Consider the following 17,286-nt stretch of genomic DNA (forward strand, 5'->3'; position numbering starts at 1 on the left):
CTGCAGACCAAAAGATTGACTGTGGTTTTATAATACGCCAGGCAGGAACATGCATTCCACCATTTCAAGCGTGAAAAATTCGTACAAACCCAAATTATGTTTTTTTCCGGTATTACGGGATGATTTTGGTGCTTGCAATTGTACAAATCATAACCGTATATTTCATTAAGTGATATAATGTTAATATACCAATTAGGGCTGTCACGATGTTAGATTTTTCACACCACGGTTATTGTGGCCAAAAGAATTCACGATATCGATATATCGCGATATCTATAGAATCTATGGGGGGGTACTCAATCTATGGCAAATTTTTGTGAAGGAAGACAAGCATGTGAAGTTTATCTGGTTTCAAACTGAAGCCAAACACTGTCTGAAGGTTTCCTGAAGAACTGAAAAGCTCTTAAACCTGTTGTTGCACTGGCGCCAATAAAGTCATGCAGATAGCAGATTTGAATAAAAAAATCAAGTGCAAATACAAATACAAAAATAAGATGAGTAAAGAAAACGGGGTTCTTAATTTTAATAATCACCCTTTATTAAATATATGAACACAGAAACCCCCTGTTAACAGTTAATGTCACGTTTCCCATTCCATGATGACTAGTAAAATAATAGCCGCGTCGCGTCTATGACAACTCGAGGTATTGCACACCGGACACGCACTTTCTCAGTTTATGGCCAGCAATATATATCATTATGTTTAAGGACATTATGGAATTGAGATAATGTCTGTACTATGTTATGATTATACTGTACAATTAAATACAATAGTTGCTGAGTCTGTGATCTGAACACTTTTTTCTGCGCTCTGTGTCGCGGCAGGATTTTGAACAAGGTCCTGAGCCGTTGCTGGGCGCCGCGGACAGACGCCGAATAGAACCGCGCTGTGCTTCTCGTCCGGTGTGTGTACACTCATACAGAATGTGTTCGAATTTTAAAGACGTGGCGCTGCGCTTCTCGTCCGGTGTGTGTACACTCATACAGAATGTGTTCGAATTTTAAAGACGTGGCGCTGCGCTTATCGTCCGGTGTGCGACCACCTCTAAGGTGCTGTTTTCTTTGAAGCCGAAGAACTCTGTTGTTAATACTGGCGAGCTCAGCTTACTTTTTTCGGGTGTGGACAGAGTGCTTCACTCTAGCTGCGTGGGCGCGGACGAGCGCTGCGTCTAGAAAACGCCAATATCGCCAAAACCGGTATATTGTATTGCTCTAAATTAACACGATGTCGATATTTCATGCTTTGAATATCACGATTATCGTCAATACCGGTATATTGCGACACCCCTAATACCAATCTTTGAAAGCTGCAGCAGAGGAGATTCTGAACAACTTTTATTACTAGAGCTTGACAGCACCTGTGCCCATGCACTTCCATTGAAAGTAAAAGAGCAGCATGAGCATTCTGCTAAATATCTGTTTTTATGTAAATGATGACAACATTTGGTCAATTATTACTTAAGCATAATGTGCAATACCTGATGCACAAGTGGATGTACTTTTGCTGTAGGTATGAAGGTGAGCAAAGAAAGGTTACTGTGTGTATATGGGAAGGAGGGCACAGTAACCTGACAGCAGGTCAGTGTGTGTGTGTGTGTGTAAACAGATGCTCTGAGCCAGATTTCTACACTCCCTTGTGCAATAATGTGTCAATAAAATGAGCCTCAGCAACTCAACATTTGAACCCATGCTCTTTAAAACCACTTAGATCCACTCAACGCATACATATAGGCTAAACAAAATAAATCAACTGCCCGACACAGGATGTGGTTTAGACCAAAGGATCATGGTATTTTTCTCCAAAGACAACCATTTAAAAGCAGTGTTGGGGAAAGTTACTTTTACATGTAGGCTAATGTTACAATTAGGGATGTGCACGAATACGAACAATTTCAATGCTTTTGTGTTCCTCTCACAATTACATAGGTAATTATTTTTTACATAATTTGAGGGAATCAGGGATCAATATGAGTGGTATTGAAATTGCTTTTTGAATGCGCTATCTTCAAGTGAGAAGAGAAATCTGATGTACTGTATGTAACCGACTACCGCAGCAAGACTAACCATGTCCCTTTAGGGCGTAGAATGTATTACTCATTTTCCGTGCATTTCCGAATTCGGATTTAGCTTCGACCACATCCCTAGTACCAATATTGCGTTACTCACTAAAAAGGCATCTAATTGAGTTACTTAGTTACTTTATATTGGATAGTAATGCTGTTACTTTTGGATTACTTTTTCCTCACCTGGGCTGGCTTGTTCAGTTCTTAAAGGGATACTCCACTTTTTTTGGAAATAGGCTCATTTTACAACTCCCCCAGAGTTGAACAGTTGAGTTTTATCATTTTGGAATCCATTCAGCCGATCTCCGGGTCTGGGGGTCCCACTTTTAGCATAGCTTAGCATGATGAATTGAACCGGACAAGACCATTAGCATCTCTCTCAAAACAAATAACAAAGAGTTTCGATATTTTTCCTATTTAAAACTTGACTCTTCTGTAGTTACATCGTGTACTAAGACCGATGGAAAATGTAAAGTTGCGATTTTCTAGGCTGGTATGGCTAGGAACTATACTCTCATTCCTGCGTAATAATCAAGAAACTTTGCTGCCGTACCATGAGTCGAGCAGGCGTAATGATATGACGCAGCGCCTGATAATAGTCCCCAGCTCGGTAGCCTATTATCAGGCGGCATGCGCTGCGTCATATCATTACGCCTGCTTCACCCATGGTACTGCAGCAAAGTTTCTTGATTATTACGCAGGAATGAGAGTATAGTTCCTAGCCATATCAGCCTAGAAAATTGCAACTTTTCATTTTCCGTCGGTCTTAGTACACGATGTAACTACAGAAGAGTCAAGTTTTAAATAGGAAAAATATCGAAACTCTTTGTTAATTTTTTTGAGAGAGATGCTAATGGTCTTGTCCGGTTCAATTCATTATGCTAAGCTATGCTAAAAGTGGGACCCCCAGACCCGGAGATCGGCTGAATGGATTCGAAAACGGTAAAACTCAACTGTTTAACTCTGGGGGAGGAGTAAAATGAGCCTATTTCCAAAAAAAGTGGAGTATCCCTTTAATAACAAGAAAAAAAAGGTATATTTTGTCAAATGTTAAAGGCCGTTTCACAGCAAAAGTGAATGTTTTTCATTCAAAGATTTTTTTTTTTTTTTTTTTAACAACTGTCCATTGAAAGGTTCTTTGGGGAACCAAAAATAGTTAGTTAATGGCATATGGTGCAAACAACCTCCCTTAAGTAACTTTATTTTTAAGAGTGTAAGATAAAAAGGAACAAAAGAGGTTCACTTCTATTGGGGTTTTATTACACAAGACATAATAGTCATTAATAAAAACAAAAACACATTGCAGTTGTGCAAAATTTACAACTCTTATAAAATATCGGAAATATTAAAAACAGATTATACGTATTCACATATTAATTTAAAAAATAGCATTTTGTCTTATAAAAATACTTTATCCATTCAGAAAAAAATGGAAGGCATAGAAATGATAAACAGGACGGACAGAAAGGAGACAGATGGAGAAAAGGAGTGGCAGAGATGGACAATAAAACCCACAGATGGCCTGTCAAGCCAACTGTTAATATGAAGATGAAAACATAAAATGCTACATTCAAAATAAAATGTACAAAATGATGCACCCTGTTCAGTACAGGATATATAATCAAACAATAAAGAAACATATGCATACTTGTGGCACATCCTTTATAAAGTCAGCAAGCACGTGAAAACTGAGTCATTCAGTGTTTTGAGTTAGGAACACTTCCATACGCACACCGCCAAACTTCCACCGAAGAACATGTAAAGAAGATTCTTCACTTCGTGTGTAATTTCGAAACCAAAGCCCTCGCCAATCACCACATGCCAAGAGTTCCCAAACTTCTTATCCATCGACTCCTTAATCATTTTAGCGGCGCTCTGTTGAGAAGGAAATAACGTTAGGAATCACAAAGGAGATCTTATTAATATCTCAACTACTTCTCCTAGATGGGAATGTGAGCTAACCTCATTATTAGAGGCAAACTTCTCGCACGCCGTGACGCAGAGCTCCATGGTTTCCACCCGCATCTCCTCAGCCATATCTGTGTGCTGTGGAGGAAATACATGTAGCGGCTCAATTTGACCCACATCGATTTTTGGTGGTTTGATGAAATTTATATTATAATTATAATGTTTCGACCCGCATATTTCATGGTTAAAGGCAGCTGCACAGACACAAAATAAACCCTTTTTTTGTTATGCCAGTTTCCCACATACTGTCTGAGGGTACTATTGACAGTAGAGCTATATGATTCTGGACAAACTGAAAATCACGATTTTTGGTTTCAAATAGAGTTTGCGATTCTCCCATGATTCTGAACAGACAACTAAACAAAACAACGTAATTTACTAGAGGTTCTGACAAAATGTTAATTGCTGCAGTCTATTTAAAATGTTTTATTCATTTGAATGAATAATTGAAAAAAAAAAAAAAATGTAATAAATTATTCAATGACTCGCTCATAAATACTTCATGTTTCATTACTGGATGAATCAGCGTTTTTGAACTAATCTCTTGAGTGAATGATTCAGTGACTAATACAATTTTAACAGTCACTTGTCGCCACCTACTGGTGTAACGATGTAATCGCTACAATCGTTATTTAACGTAAATATTTGCTCTGTTTTAATCACTACAGTAGACATCAGTGTTTATGTCTGAACAATAAACTTTTATCCAAGTACTTCTATGATATTATGAATATTTGTAGCACAGAAATAATGATACAGTGATTTTGAAAAGACTGTGAAGCTGTTTAATACCTATACATGGCAACTGCTTTCTATGCGGCAGCGCAAACGCAGATCTGAATGTTCTGGTGTGATTTTGTCAAAGGTTTAATAGACACAGAAGAACCGTTGACATTTAGGAATAAGATCGCATGTGTGTTTCAATCGAGACTGTAATCTTTTAACGATTAATCGTGCAGCTCTAATTGACATTTACATTTATTCATTTGACAGACAGAAATAAAAAAGTTAATTGCAACTTTTTACCTCACAATTCAGACTTTTTTTCCCCACAGAATTTTCTATATCTCGCAATTCAAACTAGTGTTGCACGGTGCACCGATACTTCAAAAGTATCGCGATTCTCGGAAATTAAAACCGTCACAATACCTAAATTTATTAGTATCGATACTTCGAAGAATGACCGTGTTCCAGATTTGTAAGGCCGGCGACACACTGGCTGCGTGGCGTGTCCGTTTTTATTTCAGCTCCCATGTTAAGAGCTAGCACACTGCCTGCGTGACACGCGCCTGAGCCGCGCGGAAAACGCGTGCATGCTAGAATAGAACCGACGCCTATTTTTCACGCGACACGCAAGTGTGTTGGAAGCGTTTCCAGGTAAAATAGAATAGGAAAAGATGTTTCTATGTCATTTTGACAAGAATGCATATTAATAAATGACATTTTGATGTTTGAAAGTCTAGGTTTTGACATAAATGCAGATATAAATGTAATTTAAAAAAAAATATTATCGATTTTCAAATATTGCACCTCAATACAGAACGAAATATTCTGTAGCCTATTTTGCCGTCAACACTGCCGACGTTGTCTTTGCTGCTATATATTTATGTTTAACATGAAGTATAGGCCTTCCACAACTCTCTCCCCATATGTCAAATATATCACCAATGAGGCTTATCATATGTTACCAATATTAAACATGGTTTAATATAATCGCTGTTCGTATTTTTATTCAAAGTTCATAATCAAGATAAAGTTATTACCGGTAACTCTTATGTTTCTTATGATAACTGAGATAATGCTGCTAAATGTAAAAATTTTTTACCTTGAATGTCATTGCCCTAATTTATTTTTTATATTTTTATATTTCATATTTTTTTTCAAATGTTTAATATATCTGCTGTTCATATGTTCATTTATTAGTGTGTTATATGATTAGAATGTTGTCCCGGTTTTAAAATAAAGCACAGCAATGATATTTGAGAGTGTTTCTCCCTTTTCAGGAAAAGTATCGAAAAAATATCGAAATCACAATTCTTGACTTGGTATCGGTATCGAAACAATAATTTTGGTATCGTGATTCGTGACAACACTAATTCAAACTTTGTAACACTCAACTGTGAGTTTATGTCTTACAATTCTGAAAATTCTGAAAAATTAAAAAGGTCATTCTGGCTTTTTTTGTACATTTTTTTATCAGAATCGCGAGATATTATTTTGCAATTGCGAGCTATAAAGAGAGAAAAATTAAGAGATGTGAGATATAAAAATTGCAATTGTGAGGAAAAAAGGTGGAATTGTGAGAAATACCTTTTTTTTAATTCTGTGGCGGAAAGAAGCTTCTATAGTTTATAATATTTATAACTTGTAAAAAAAAATTATTTGTATAATGATTTTATACTTTAAATGTTCTCATGTTTGTTTGTTTTTTGTAAAAACTTCACAGTATAGTGTCATAAGTTAACATTAGTTATCTATAGTTCAAATGAACTAAGAATGAAAAATACAGCATTTATTAATCTTAGTTCATGTTAATTTCAACATTTACTAATACATAAATACAAAAGTTGTTTTTGTTAAAGGGATACTCCACTTTTTTTGGAAATAGGCTAATTTTACAACTCCCCCAGAGTTAAACAGTTGAGTTTTACCATTTTCGAATCCATTCAGCCGATCTCCGGGTCTGGCGGTACCACTTTTAGCATAGCTTAGCATAGATAATTGAATCGGACAAGACCATTAGCATCTCTCTCAAAAAAAAGTTTCGATATTTTTCCTATTTAAACCTTGAATCTTCTGTAGTTACATCGTGTACTAAGACCGACGATAAATGAAAAGTTGCGATTTTCTAGGCTGATATGGCTAGGAACTAGGCTATACTCTCATTCCTGCGTAATAATCAAGAAACTTTGCTGCCGTACCATGAGTCCAGCAGGCGTAATGATATGACGCAGCGCCTGAAAATAGGTCTAATAGGTTAGACAAACTTCGTCATATCATTACGCCTGCTGGACTCATGGTACGGCAGCAAAGTTTCTTGATTATTACGCAGGAATGAGAGTATAGTTCCTAGCCATATCAGCCTGGAAAATCGCAACTTTTCATTTATCGTCGGTCTTAGTACACAATGTAACTACAGAAGATTCAAGGTTTAAATAGGAAAAATATCGAAACTCTTTGGTCATTTTTTTGAGAGAGATGCTAATGGTCTTGTCCGATTCAATGATCTAGCCTATATGATCTGAGCCTATTTCCAAAAAAAGTGGAGAATCCCTTTAACATTAGTTAATGCAGTGTGAATTAACATGAATAAAGTTTTGTATTAAACTAAATTTTAAACAAAGATTAATAAATACAGTAACAAATGTATTGCTCGTTGTTAGTTTATGTTAGTTAATACAAACTAGTGTTAACAAATGAGACCTTATTGTATGTAAAGTGTTCCCTTTTTTTCTTTTTGTAGTGTGTGAGAAGTTTTAAATGTTAATGGTTTTTACCAGATTTTTGCTGGTTTCCAAAGTGTGATTTTTGGTGAATTGTATTTGACAAGCACCATAAAACTCACACCCAGAATTTGAACCTAATATAATGAGATCCAGGAAAATTAAAATCTATTTAAGCAACAGTTTTTACCCGTATGAGAGGAAAGCTGTGTAGTCTCTTATAGTCTGCCTCGTCCTTCTTGCCATCAACTGTCTCTGCCATGATGTTAAGCTCTAGATGAGGAAACATTAACAGATGTAAGATACCAGAAATCATATCTAATAAATCTAAGATGGGTATGGGAAACTGTGGTATCATTAATACCATGGTATTTTGATATATACTATAGTACAGCAAACGTACTTCAAAGAATACAATGACATTTCTATTATAAGGGTTTAATGACATGATATTACCATGGTAAGTTACATTGTCCAAACAACGTTAATACCATAGTACTTTTTTTGATAATATAAATGAAATATAAAAGCATATTTTAAGGTGGTTACTAATAGTTCTGCATGTTTATGAAGCTAGCTTTGCTTTGGAAAGCAAACAGTATAATATTAGAAAACCTGCTAGCTCGTTAGCATTGTTAACTTAGCTCACTTGATTTGCTCGGTCTCTAGCTTTTATTTCCATAAGTCTTTTCACTATCTAAGCATTTAACGTTGCATATAAACGAACGCGGAAGGTGTGAAGAGACATTTACGTACCGTAGTGAAAGAAAACTCAAGTTATATGAGCTTAAACCGACGTCGCTAAGGAGACATGTCCACCATAGCAACCACTCCTGCGCGTCAGCTGAGAGCGTAGCCCCGCCTCTCGCAAAAAGAAGCTACTCTTGATTGGTCCTTTGGCGTGTCGGTCAAGGAGTTCAAGACCACGTCATGCACCTGTATTTTGTCATTTGGCGAGATTTTCTTTATTTCGTAATGTCTATTGGGACAAAGCATGGAAAATGCACATTAAAGATGTATCTGAAAATACTACATAGGATTTATACAGTTAATAATGTTTTTTTTTGGGGGGGGGGGGGGGGAAGAAACTATTTTGAATTTGTTTTATTATCATTGCATTTACTCAAGATTTACTCAAGAAAACTGGGGTGTATGATATGGAATGTAAAGATTAACAGCCTATACATTATGCTATTTTTATTTTTATTTAATTTTTTAAAGAAAATACAGAGCTAATTGCAGCTAATTGTGTTAATAATGTAGGCTAATACTTCTTGTTCTTGTAGCGTTGAGTAATAAATAATGGTAATTTCATTGGTGTATTCTTAAAAAGGTTACTTTAAAACATCCAACGGATCACATCTGTTATGTATAAGTCAGCACGAATCAGAAGTCATGATAATCTTTACTTCCCGAATGTGACATATATCCGAGTTAAATGGCTTCTCAAACAAGAACAAATGTAGGGCGGGACTTGGTTTTTGTCCATTGCAAATCGTTTGGATGGCTGGTTTGCTATTGGTCAATCTCATGTGAGTGACAGGTTGCCCCGCCCTCGTGCCAGTAAACGCATCATCAAAGAAAAGAAGAGATGTCACTGCAAGAGGGAGAGGAAGTTATTTTGATTTAGGATTAAGGGCACATGGATTTTAGTAACATGATGTGCACTGACAAATCATGTATAATAAATACTGCAATATTCCTTAAAAAAAAAAAAAAAAGAATTGTTAACTTTCACAGTGACTTTAAAATATATAATAAACATTATAACTTGCTTTTTAAAATAATTCAACCAAAAATGAATATTATGTTATTATGTCATTCCAAAACTGCATACACTGTAAAACATTTCTAACCCTCCCAAATCAAAAATTTCAAGTGACCGATAACATCTACATTTTTCAATTGGCCCAAGTGAAATTCTGTAAATTATAAAATTAAATTTACAGATTTTCACTTGGGCCAATTGAAAAATTTAGATGTTATCGGTCACTTGAAATTTTTTATTTGGGAGGGTTATACATTTTTTACAGTGTATTTACACATCTTCTATCCACACAACATGTAAACTATCCATTTAAGCTCAGTATTTTATGAGCCCAGACAGCAGCTGTGTCACGTCCCCATTCAACCCCTGCACTGCATGATGAAAACTGCCCTCTAGATGCTGCATCCGTCCCACCACACATTCATCTTTGTTGTTTTCTCTCACTTTTTACTGACCTGCATTAAGCTCTAGATACATCTGTGCACAGCTGCTGAGTTTGGCCCAGATAACTGTCACGCTGATCTGAGACCTGTCAGCAAGAGTTTACAGTTATGTTATATTACATTGCAATTCACACTACTGCAGTACTGTCATTTTTTTTTGTGTAAAATAATCACTTACTTGACCTAATAAAAACCTTTTTAGTTCCCCATTTCAGTCAAATAAAAGGCATGAATTATAGACGTGCCCTGCGGTTAAAAGTTAACAGCAGATAAACTTTACAACAGTGCAATAAAGCTCAAATTATTTTAAATACTTTCTCCTATAACCCAATTTAGTATTCAGGGACAGCATTAAGCTAGCCATTTGTAGGTTAGGATATACATTATTTAAATGCATTCGGATTTTGCGGCACAGCGTTTGATCATCTAAAAGCTTTCCGTGAGTTTCCCAGACAGACCATGCTTTGATTTGTGGATTATAGGGGATTTTCAGTTACTAGATAGATTTACAAATAAAAGCAGGGGGAGGGGATAATCTAACCTCTGATGTGAGCAAGAATATAAAAGGAAGTTAGTACCTTACGGGAAGAAGAGAAGAGGCTTGCAACAGATGGGAGTCTGGCTGCGCATTGAACACAGTGACACTTACAGAGCGTTACCAGAAAATAGTCACTTTATGAATGTGTCAAACAGCAGGGAATAAAGGTAGCCTTTGTACCCCATCCTTGTTATGGTATTTTTTTTTTTTTCTTGCCCAGCTGCTTGCTTATGATTGTTAAACTTTAAACATTATTGAAACGATGAAATGAATTGAAATGGCAAATACAGATTGTACAGAGCAGAGGAAATGCACACACAGAGAGAGATAAGAAAAGGTTTCTGGTGGGATGTGACGTGAGTGTGATGGAGGGGGTGATAAACACACATCTATAATTCAGCAGCAGCATGAAGAGGGTGAATGAGAGGATGAGAATGAAAATAACCAGGATTTGCATAAATTTTCATTCTAACCATTGAGCCAATTATAATCTCATTGTGTACAGTGTTACTTCATGTACATGTTTTGCTTTGGATTGGTCTAGGAGTAGTGAATGATAAATCCAATTTAAGACAATGCACTCTCGTATTTATTTTCTTCACGTTTTTAATATTTTCATCCACATTTGTCACAATATCATAGATCCTTGGTGGTGCAAATATGAAGAAGCACTACACTGACATTACAGCTGATCATCAACCAATTGCAAGAGTCAAATAAACAGACAGGCACTTCCCTAAGCTTTTCTCTGTGATGGGGCAAGGAGGGCTATAGGTACAATGCAAAGGTAACAAGACAAGATGCTAAATACTGTTTTACATTCATATTTTCATAGTGAGTGGGCTGCATATCAGATCTTCAAAATTTTGTGTGACGTTTAAGATACTAAGCTTCAAATAACACATTTTGGTTCAAATATTTTTGGATCTCGCTGAACCTGTGAGAGAAAATACATTGCAGACTCAGAGTAAGTACCCATTTCACCAGATGCAAAAATAACAAAATTTTAAGACATGTTCTGATAAAGATAAGACGTTGTACACCTTTAGGTGCTGCCGGACTGAAAGTGACCCTAAGGAACTGGAAATAAAAACAAGAAAGCAAAATGCTGCTCTGGGAAAGAAGCGAAAGCTCCACTTTACACAAATAATGAAACAAGAGCAAGACAAGTGCTGTGATAATGAGCCAGATCCATCTTATTAGAAAAACATTCTCTAAATCTGAAGGGACCAGTGTGCGGTAATGCTTTAAGAAGGGCATGAAATAACACAAGCAACACGAGACACAAACAGGCCTTTAAAAGCCTTCGGCAGCAGCTCTATCCGAACGAACACAATCACACACACAGACAAATCCCTTTACTGCAGAAACGAACACTCAGAGAGAGTGTAGCTCTACCGTAAATACATTCTTTATATAGACCGGGACCGGGACCACAGCACAATTGTCATACATTTCAAGCCTTTTTTTTTTCTTATTTACCACCTCCTTAAAAAAGAAAGGTATGAACCCATGGTCCCGTTCATTGCCGGGGATGGGAGCTCTGAACACAGGGGTCCACGTGGTCCTTGACAGCTCCACCAAACACGTCCACATCTCGGTCCGTCCAGGGCACCACGTTCCCCAGCCGTGGCGATTCTGGGCAAGCCGCCAGAGCGGCCACTTCTGTTGGCGACAACACCCGGTCCCAAAGGTTAAATAATGAAAGCTCCCCAACAAGAGCCTGGGATGCGTCAAACCGCCCACCAAGGGTGTCCTGCAGTGAAGCCAAGGAGAGCCGAAGGGTTACACATTGATAAACACAATGTTGCATCAAAAATAATATGCAGAAATGGTACCTTCAAGGAACAACACCTTGTCAAAGGGTAGTACCCTCAAAGGTACACCTCCTGAAGGACGCAAACAATGTCAGGGAAAAAAAGTCCAACAATTGTACCTTAAGGGGTAAAACAGCTTGTCACTGGTGCAGTAAAAGGACAACTTTGTACCTTATCTACCCCTAAAAGGTGCTTGTTAGTAGCTTAGAGTTGAAAAATGTACCATTTAGGGTGCTACTAAACTTTTAGGGGTGCGAAGGGCACTGCCCCATTGACAAGCTGTTGCACTCCTAAAGGTTAAGATTGTAGCAATTTTTTCTGAGAGTGAAGGTGTACTTTCGAGGGTGTATTCAGACTCTTCCAGAACTCCCTGTTTTGCTCACCTGTTCCTGTCCCAATACCAAGACGCCCCCGGATTTGATTGGGTGCCATGCGGATAACCCTTCACCCCGTCCTCTCAACTTTCCGCCTTGATATGCTTTCCAAACTCCATCCCGTAGGGTCCAACTCACACATATGTGCTGCCAGATGCCCTGCGGCAAAGATAGAGGCAGCTGTGCCACCTGTAAATGGAGGGAACGGTTGAGTCCATCAACTGTATTCTGCAAGGTTGCTGCGGATGGAAGGTGTGGCGATGTGTCTTACCTTATCATTGATGAGTAGTTCTGCAGGATTATGAATTCCCTGCAACAGGACAATTTCATTGGGTTGTTCGGGTACAGCATAGGAAAATGGTGTCCCAATTCCACTCTCGGCAGGCTTGAGCCACAGACATGCTGTGAAGGCGTACATCTCTGGAATATTCCGCCTGACAAGCCCATACATGTAGTTAGTCCGCACGGGGAAGGAAAGTTTATACCCTTGGGGGTAACTGTAATCTGTAAGACCTGAGGAGAAAATGAGTTTAAAATCGAGAGACAATTTCACCCCCTTTCCCCTGAGTTGGTCCCAACCCTCCTCCTTACTCTGTTCCAGCTCTGCAATACGCTCTTGCAGGGTGTTGAGTCCCTGGTCGATGTGCTGGTGGTGGCTCTGGGTCTCTTTGCGCAGGTTCTTCCTCTCCTTCTCCAGCAGTCTAATCTTCTTTTCCAGCTCTCCCTCCAAATCCTCCACAGGCCTGCCAGGCTCGCCCACCACTACGCTCCCCAATGTGCTCACAGTGTGCTCAGTGTGGTTCAACGCTGCAGGGCCGATTTCCAACTGAGAGAGAATTATGCAAGAGGTCATTATTGCAAAACCTAATGTATCCTGTTTAGCGTGTTTATCTGATTATATTAGATTAATTTGCATTACAAGAACTTGAAAAATAATGTGCTGTTGAATTAGAAAAACTTTTCGCATTCAAAGAGAGCAAGAGCTGATGTTAGTATTATTTCTGATCCTCAAACAACTATTGTTTTTAGAAGACTTGGAATATGATGCATGAGTTGTACAAACTACCTTTTTAAAGCTTTTATGTTGCTTTTACATCCTTTTGGAAGCTTGGACGCTCCTTCTAACTGCATAGAAAAGAGCAACCACTACATTCTTCAAAGCATATTGTTCCTTAGAATAGAGTCATATGGCTTTGGAACGACATAAGGTTGAGTAAATTCAATTCACATTTATTTGTATAGCTCTTTTCACAATACATATAGTTTCAAAGCAGCTTTGCAGAAAATGCATGTTTCAATGCTAAATAAATGTTGCCCTAATGAACAGGAAATCTAGCATAAAATCAAGATATTTCCTTTAACCTCTTTAAATGATGACAGAATTTTCATTATTGAATATACTAATCCGTAACATTGTTATTTTAGTAGTATGTATATTTTATTATTTGAAATATTTTAAAATAGACGTTTAAATTTGACTTTTTGTAATTTTAGTTTTTTTCTATTTAGCTTTAAATGTATTTTCTATTTCAGTTATAATTTTAGCAATTTTAGTACTTCAACTTATTTAATTTCAGTTAGTTGACCAGTTTCCCATTTAATATTTTTATTTTATTTTATTCCAGCTTTATTTCAATTAATAAAAACGATTTTTAATAGTTGTTTTAGTTTTAGTTAACAATAACAACTCTGATCCATGAGTCTATATCACAACATCTACAAATCAGGTGTAGCTGAGAACCTGTACTATTCTCTCCTCCCTCATGATTTATGTATATGCCTTTCAGGAGATGAACAAGATGGAGGGGAAAGGAATCACTGTCAAGGTGAGAAAGAGACACAGAGACATACTACAATATCTGTGAACAGGGACACTTCTCCCCAAAATCCCCAAGCATTTTGATGCATCTTTGCAAACAAGTTTATTTACAAAACTGTTTCCCCTGCCCCAGCACCAAATTCCCTTTCAGACAGAGAATGATACTGTCAAGTCTTAAATAATTTATTATTATTACCAACCTCCAACTTCTCTATGCGATCTTTAAGTTGAAGAATCGCTCTCTCCAGTTCCTCCACAGCCCGCGCCGTCTGCAGCTGTACTGCAACCGAGCTGCTCACATCATCCCCGGCCATGTGGCGCCGGTTGCTCGCCCACACTCCCATACTCCGCTCGTGCAGAGTCCTCTCCTCCAGTCCGTTCTCACACTCCGTGAGCTTCCCGGTTAGCTCCGTGATGGTCTTCTGGTCAATGAGGATTTGGTCGTTTTGTTGCATGACGATCTGTCGGAGCTCCTCAGCAGTGATGCGGAGGCTCCAGTCCTCCTCGTCGACAAACGGGTCATCGGCTTGTTGTCTCAAATCCCTTGATTTGCAATCACTGATGGGAACAGGGGTACAAATGAGTCGATCGAGGGTGAACTGTTTGGGACTCGGCCCAGTCACGTCCCCAGTGCTCAATTCATTGAGCGACGGTATCTCCAGGCCGATGTCCAACCCGCCTCCTTCATAGGATTCAGCACCATGGAGAGCTCCGAGCGGGCCGGCGCGCGCCACGGATCCCGGCAGCGGCTCCAGCAGTGAGAGCGAACTGTTGTCGGAGAGCGCCTGGGGCGCGGCGGCCGATGATCGCGAATACACGCTGGCGATGATGCAGATGCCCACGCCAAGAAAAGCCAGGAGGCCAGCGGACACCAAAACCACGACGAACTTCATCACGTCAATTGAGATTTACAATCAAAGCGCTGAATGTACCTTTAAGTGTGTTTAATAATTACAAAACAAAATGTAAACGAGATCGCATTCAGTTTTCTCCACCAGAAGCAGGTTTGGATGAAATAAAGGTCGATGCATCGGTTGTTTCTCCTTCGCTCTCGGTAGATGATGCTGTGCCTCCTCCTCTCGTGTTGCTACGCGCTCCTCCGACCGGTTACTATAGCTACTGCGCGCGAGACTGTGATAAAAATGCGTGTCACGCATGTGTCACATAGATATAATAAACACCTTTTGGTCTCTTCATCATCAATGAATGCTTTGGCAGAACATGCGAACAGACTGAGATGCTGAAAAGAAAATGCATAGCCTATTAGAACATAATGTGAATAGAATTGTTATACCAAAATGTAGTGATTACATTTTGAACACAAGCATGATTGTATAGGACACAATTTTATGTATACCTTTTAAGTTTACCCAATATACACCATTTAATAGTTTGGGGGTCGTATAGATCTTTAAATGTTTTTGAAAGAAGTATCTTATGCTCACCAAAGGCTGCATTTATGTGATCAAAAATACAGTAAAAACAGTAATATTGTGAATTATTATTACTATTTAAAATACATAGCCTACATTCGATTTGAATATATTTTAAAATGTAATTTATTCCTGTGATCAAAGCTGCATTTTCAGCATAATTACTCCAGACTTCAGTGTCACGTGTCATTTATTTTTTATAATCAAGAAACTTTTCTGATGATTATTATTGTTGAATGCAGCTGTGCTGATTGATTTTGTTGTGGAAACCGTAATACAACTTTTTTGGGGTTCTTTGATTAATAGAAAGGTCAAAAGAAGAGCATTTATTTGAAATGTAATTTCAACAATGTAAATGTTTAGTCATTCTTGATCAATTTAATGCATCCTTGTTGAATAAAGGTTTTTTTATTTTTTTTATTTTTTTAACAGTAGTGTATGTGTGTGTGTTTATCAGGTACTGTAGTATATTTTAGACACAACAGTCAATTATTTTGTCTATTTTCGTCTATTTTAACAAAGCCAAAGCACATCTCTATTCTGAGACAGTGAATAGTTGATTCAGTAACTCACCGCCTCTTGTTTCATTCCTGAACGAAGTTATATTAAAGGGATGGTTGATTATGATTTTAACTTTAGTTCCTGTGTATGCTGCTGTATGTGCATAAACAACATCTGAAAAGTTACGTCGCTTAAAGTTCAAAGCAAAGGGAGATATTTGCTTTTAAAGAAATTGCTTTTTAAGGACTACACCACATTCCTCCCGGGTTAGTGACATCACCAACCCTAGTATTTACATAAACCCCGCCCCCTGAACACGATTTATAGATTATCAAGACAGAATATGCTAATCAATGACTAGAAGATAACTACACATAAGCTACATAAATTCACCAACTAAACATTCAGAAACGTCCTGTTGCTTTCTACATGTCGTCACTTCTTCTTGAGTCTCTCCATCATTGTCTGAATCCGATTTGAACATAAAAGGCTAAACGTTTTTGAAATTTTCAGTGCTGAGTGCAAGCTGTTGAAGCTCCAACCCCTGTGCCAGGAGCAGCAGCTCATTTGCATTTAAAGGAATAGACACAAAACGGTGCGTTTTTGCTCACCCTCAAAAAGTGACTTTAACATGCTCCATAAAAATATCTGTGGGGTATTCTGAGCTAAAACTTCACATACACATTATTTTACATCTTGTGAAAAGGGCATTATACCACCCTTTTTAATCGAATCTGCTGGATAAATGATGACTCTCTCATAAAGACCAGTCAGTCGTCGCCACCTACTGTCGAATCGACGTAAACTCCAGAAATAGATTTGTAACCGTGGAAAGTGGAAGAGAGTCTATCAGTGACCGTTTACACGGCAAACCGGCTTCATGGCTTCCCTCCCCGACTCGTTCCCAAAGTGTGCCCTTATTCCCTCTTCACCCTGCAGTCAGCTCAAAGAATACACTGAAAATAGACTATATAACCAACTTTACGCAGGTAAAGTTGCTCCTTGGTCTTGGAGTCGTGACTACTTTTGTATGCACTAAATACAACTTAATCATAGCGCAAATTACTCACTCGAAAAAGGGCAGCATTTAAGAAACAGAAAAAACTCATAAAAAACGAC

At 38.0% G+C, this 17,286-nt stretch overlaps 2 protein-coding genes across 2 annotated transcripts; both read right to left on the bottom strand.

The window, feature by feature from the left end:
• Window positions 1-3,301: 3,301 nt before the first annotated feature.
• dnal4b (dynein, axonemal, light chain 4b) lies at window positions 3,302-8,369 on the bottom strand. Its single transcript, XM_084417360.1, has 4 exons — window positions 8,231-8,369; window positions 7,665-7,747; window positions 4,026-4,109; window positions 3,302-3,938 (listed from the first exon to the last, which is right to left on the bottom strand). The coding sequence occupies exons 2-4, from the start codon at window positions 7,734-7,736 to the stop codon at window positions 3,774-3,776; spliced, it is 321 nt and encodes a 106-aa protein (XP_084273486.1). The 5' UTR covers window positions 7,737-7,747; window positions 8,231-8,369; the 3' UTR covers window positions 3,302-3,773.
• A 2,423-nt stretch (window positions 8,370-10,792) lies between these two features.
• On the bottom strand, window positions 10,793-15,347 carry nptxrb (neuronal pentraxin receptor b). Its single transcript, XM_084416278.1, has 5 exons — window positions 14,434-15,347; window positions 13,006-13,240; window positions 12,686-12,927; window positions 12,424-12,603; window positions 10,793-11,979 (listed from the first exon to the last, which is right to left on the bottom strand). The coding sequence occupies exons 1-5, from the start codon at window positions 15,124-15,126 to the stop codon at window positions 11,746-11,748; spliced, it is 1,584 nt and encodes a 527-aa protein (XP_084272404.1). The 5' UTR covers window positions 15,127-15,347; the 3' UTR covers window positions 10,793-11,745.
• Window positions 15,348-17,286: the final 1,939 nt, after the last annotated feature.

Source organism: Rutilus rutilus (assembly GCF_951802725.1).
Source record: "Rutilus rutilus genome assembly, chromosome: 8".
Taxonomy (NCBI): domain Eukaryota; kingdom Metazoa; phylum Chordata; class Actinopteri; order Cypriniformes; family Leuciscidae; genus Rutilus; species Rutilus rutilus.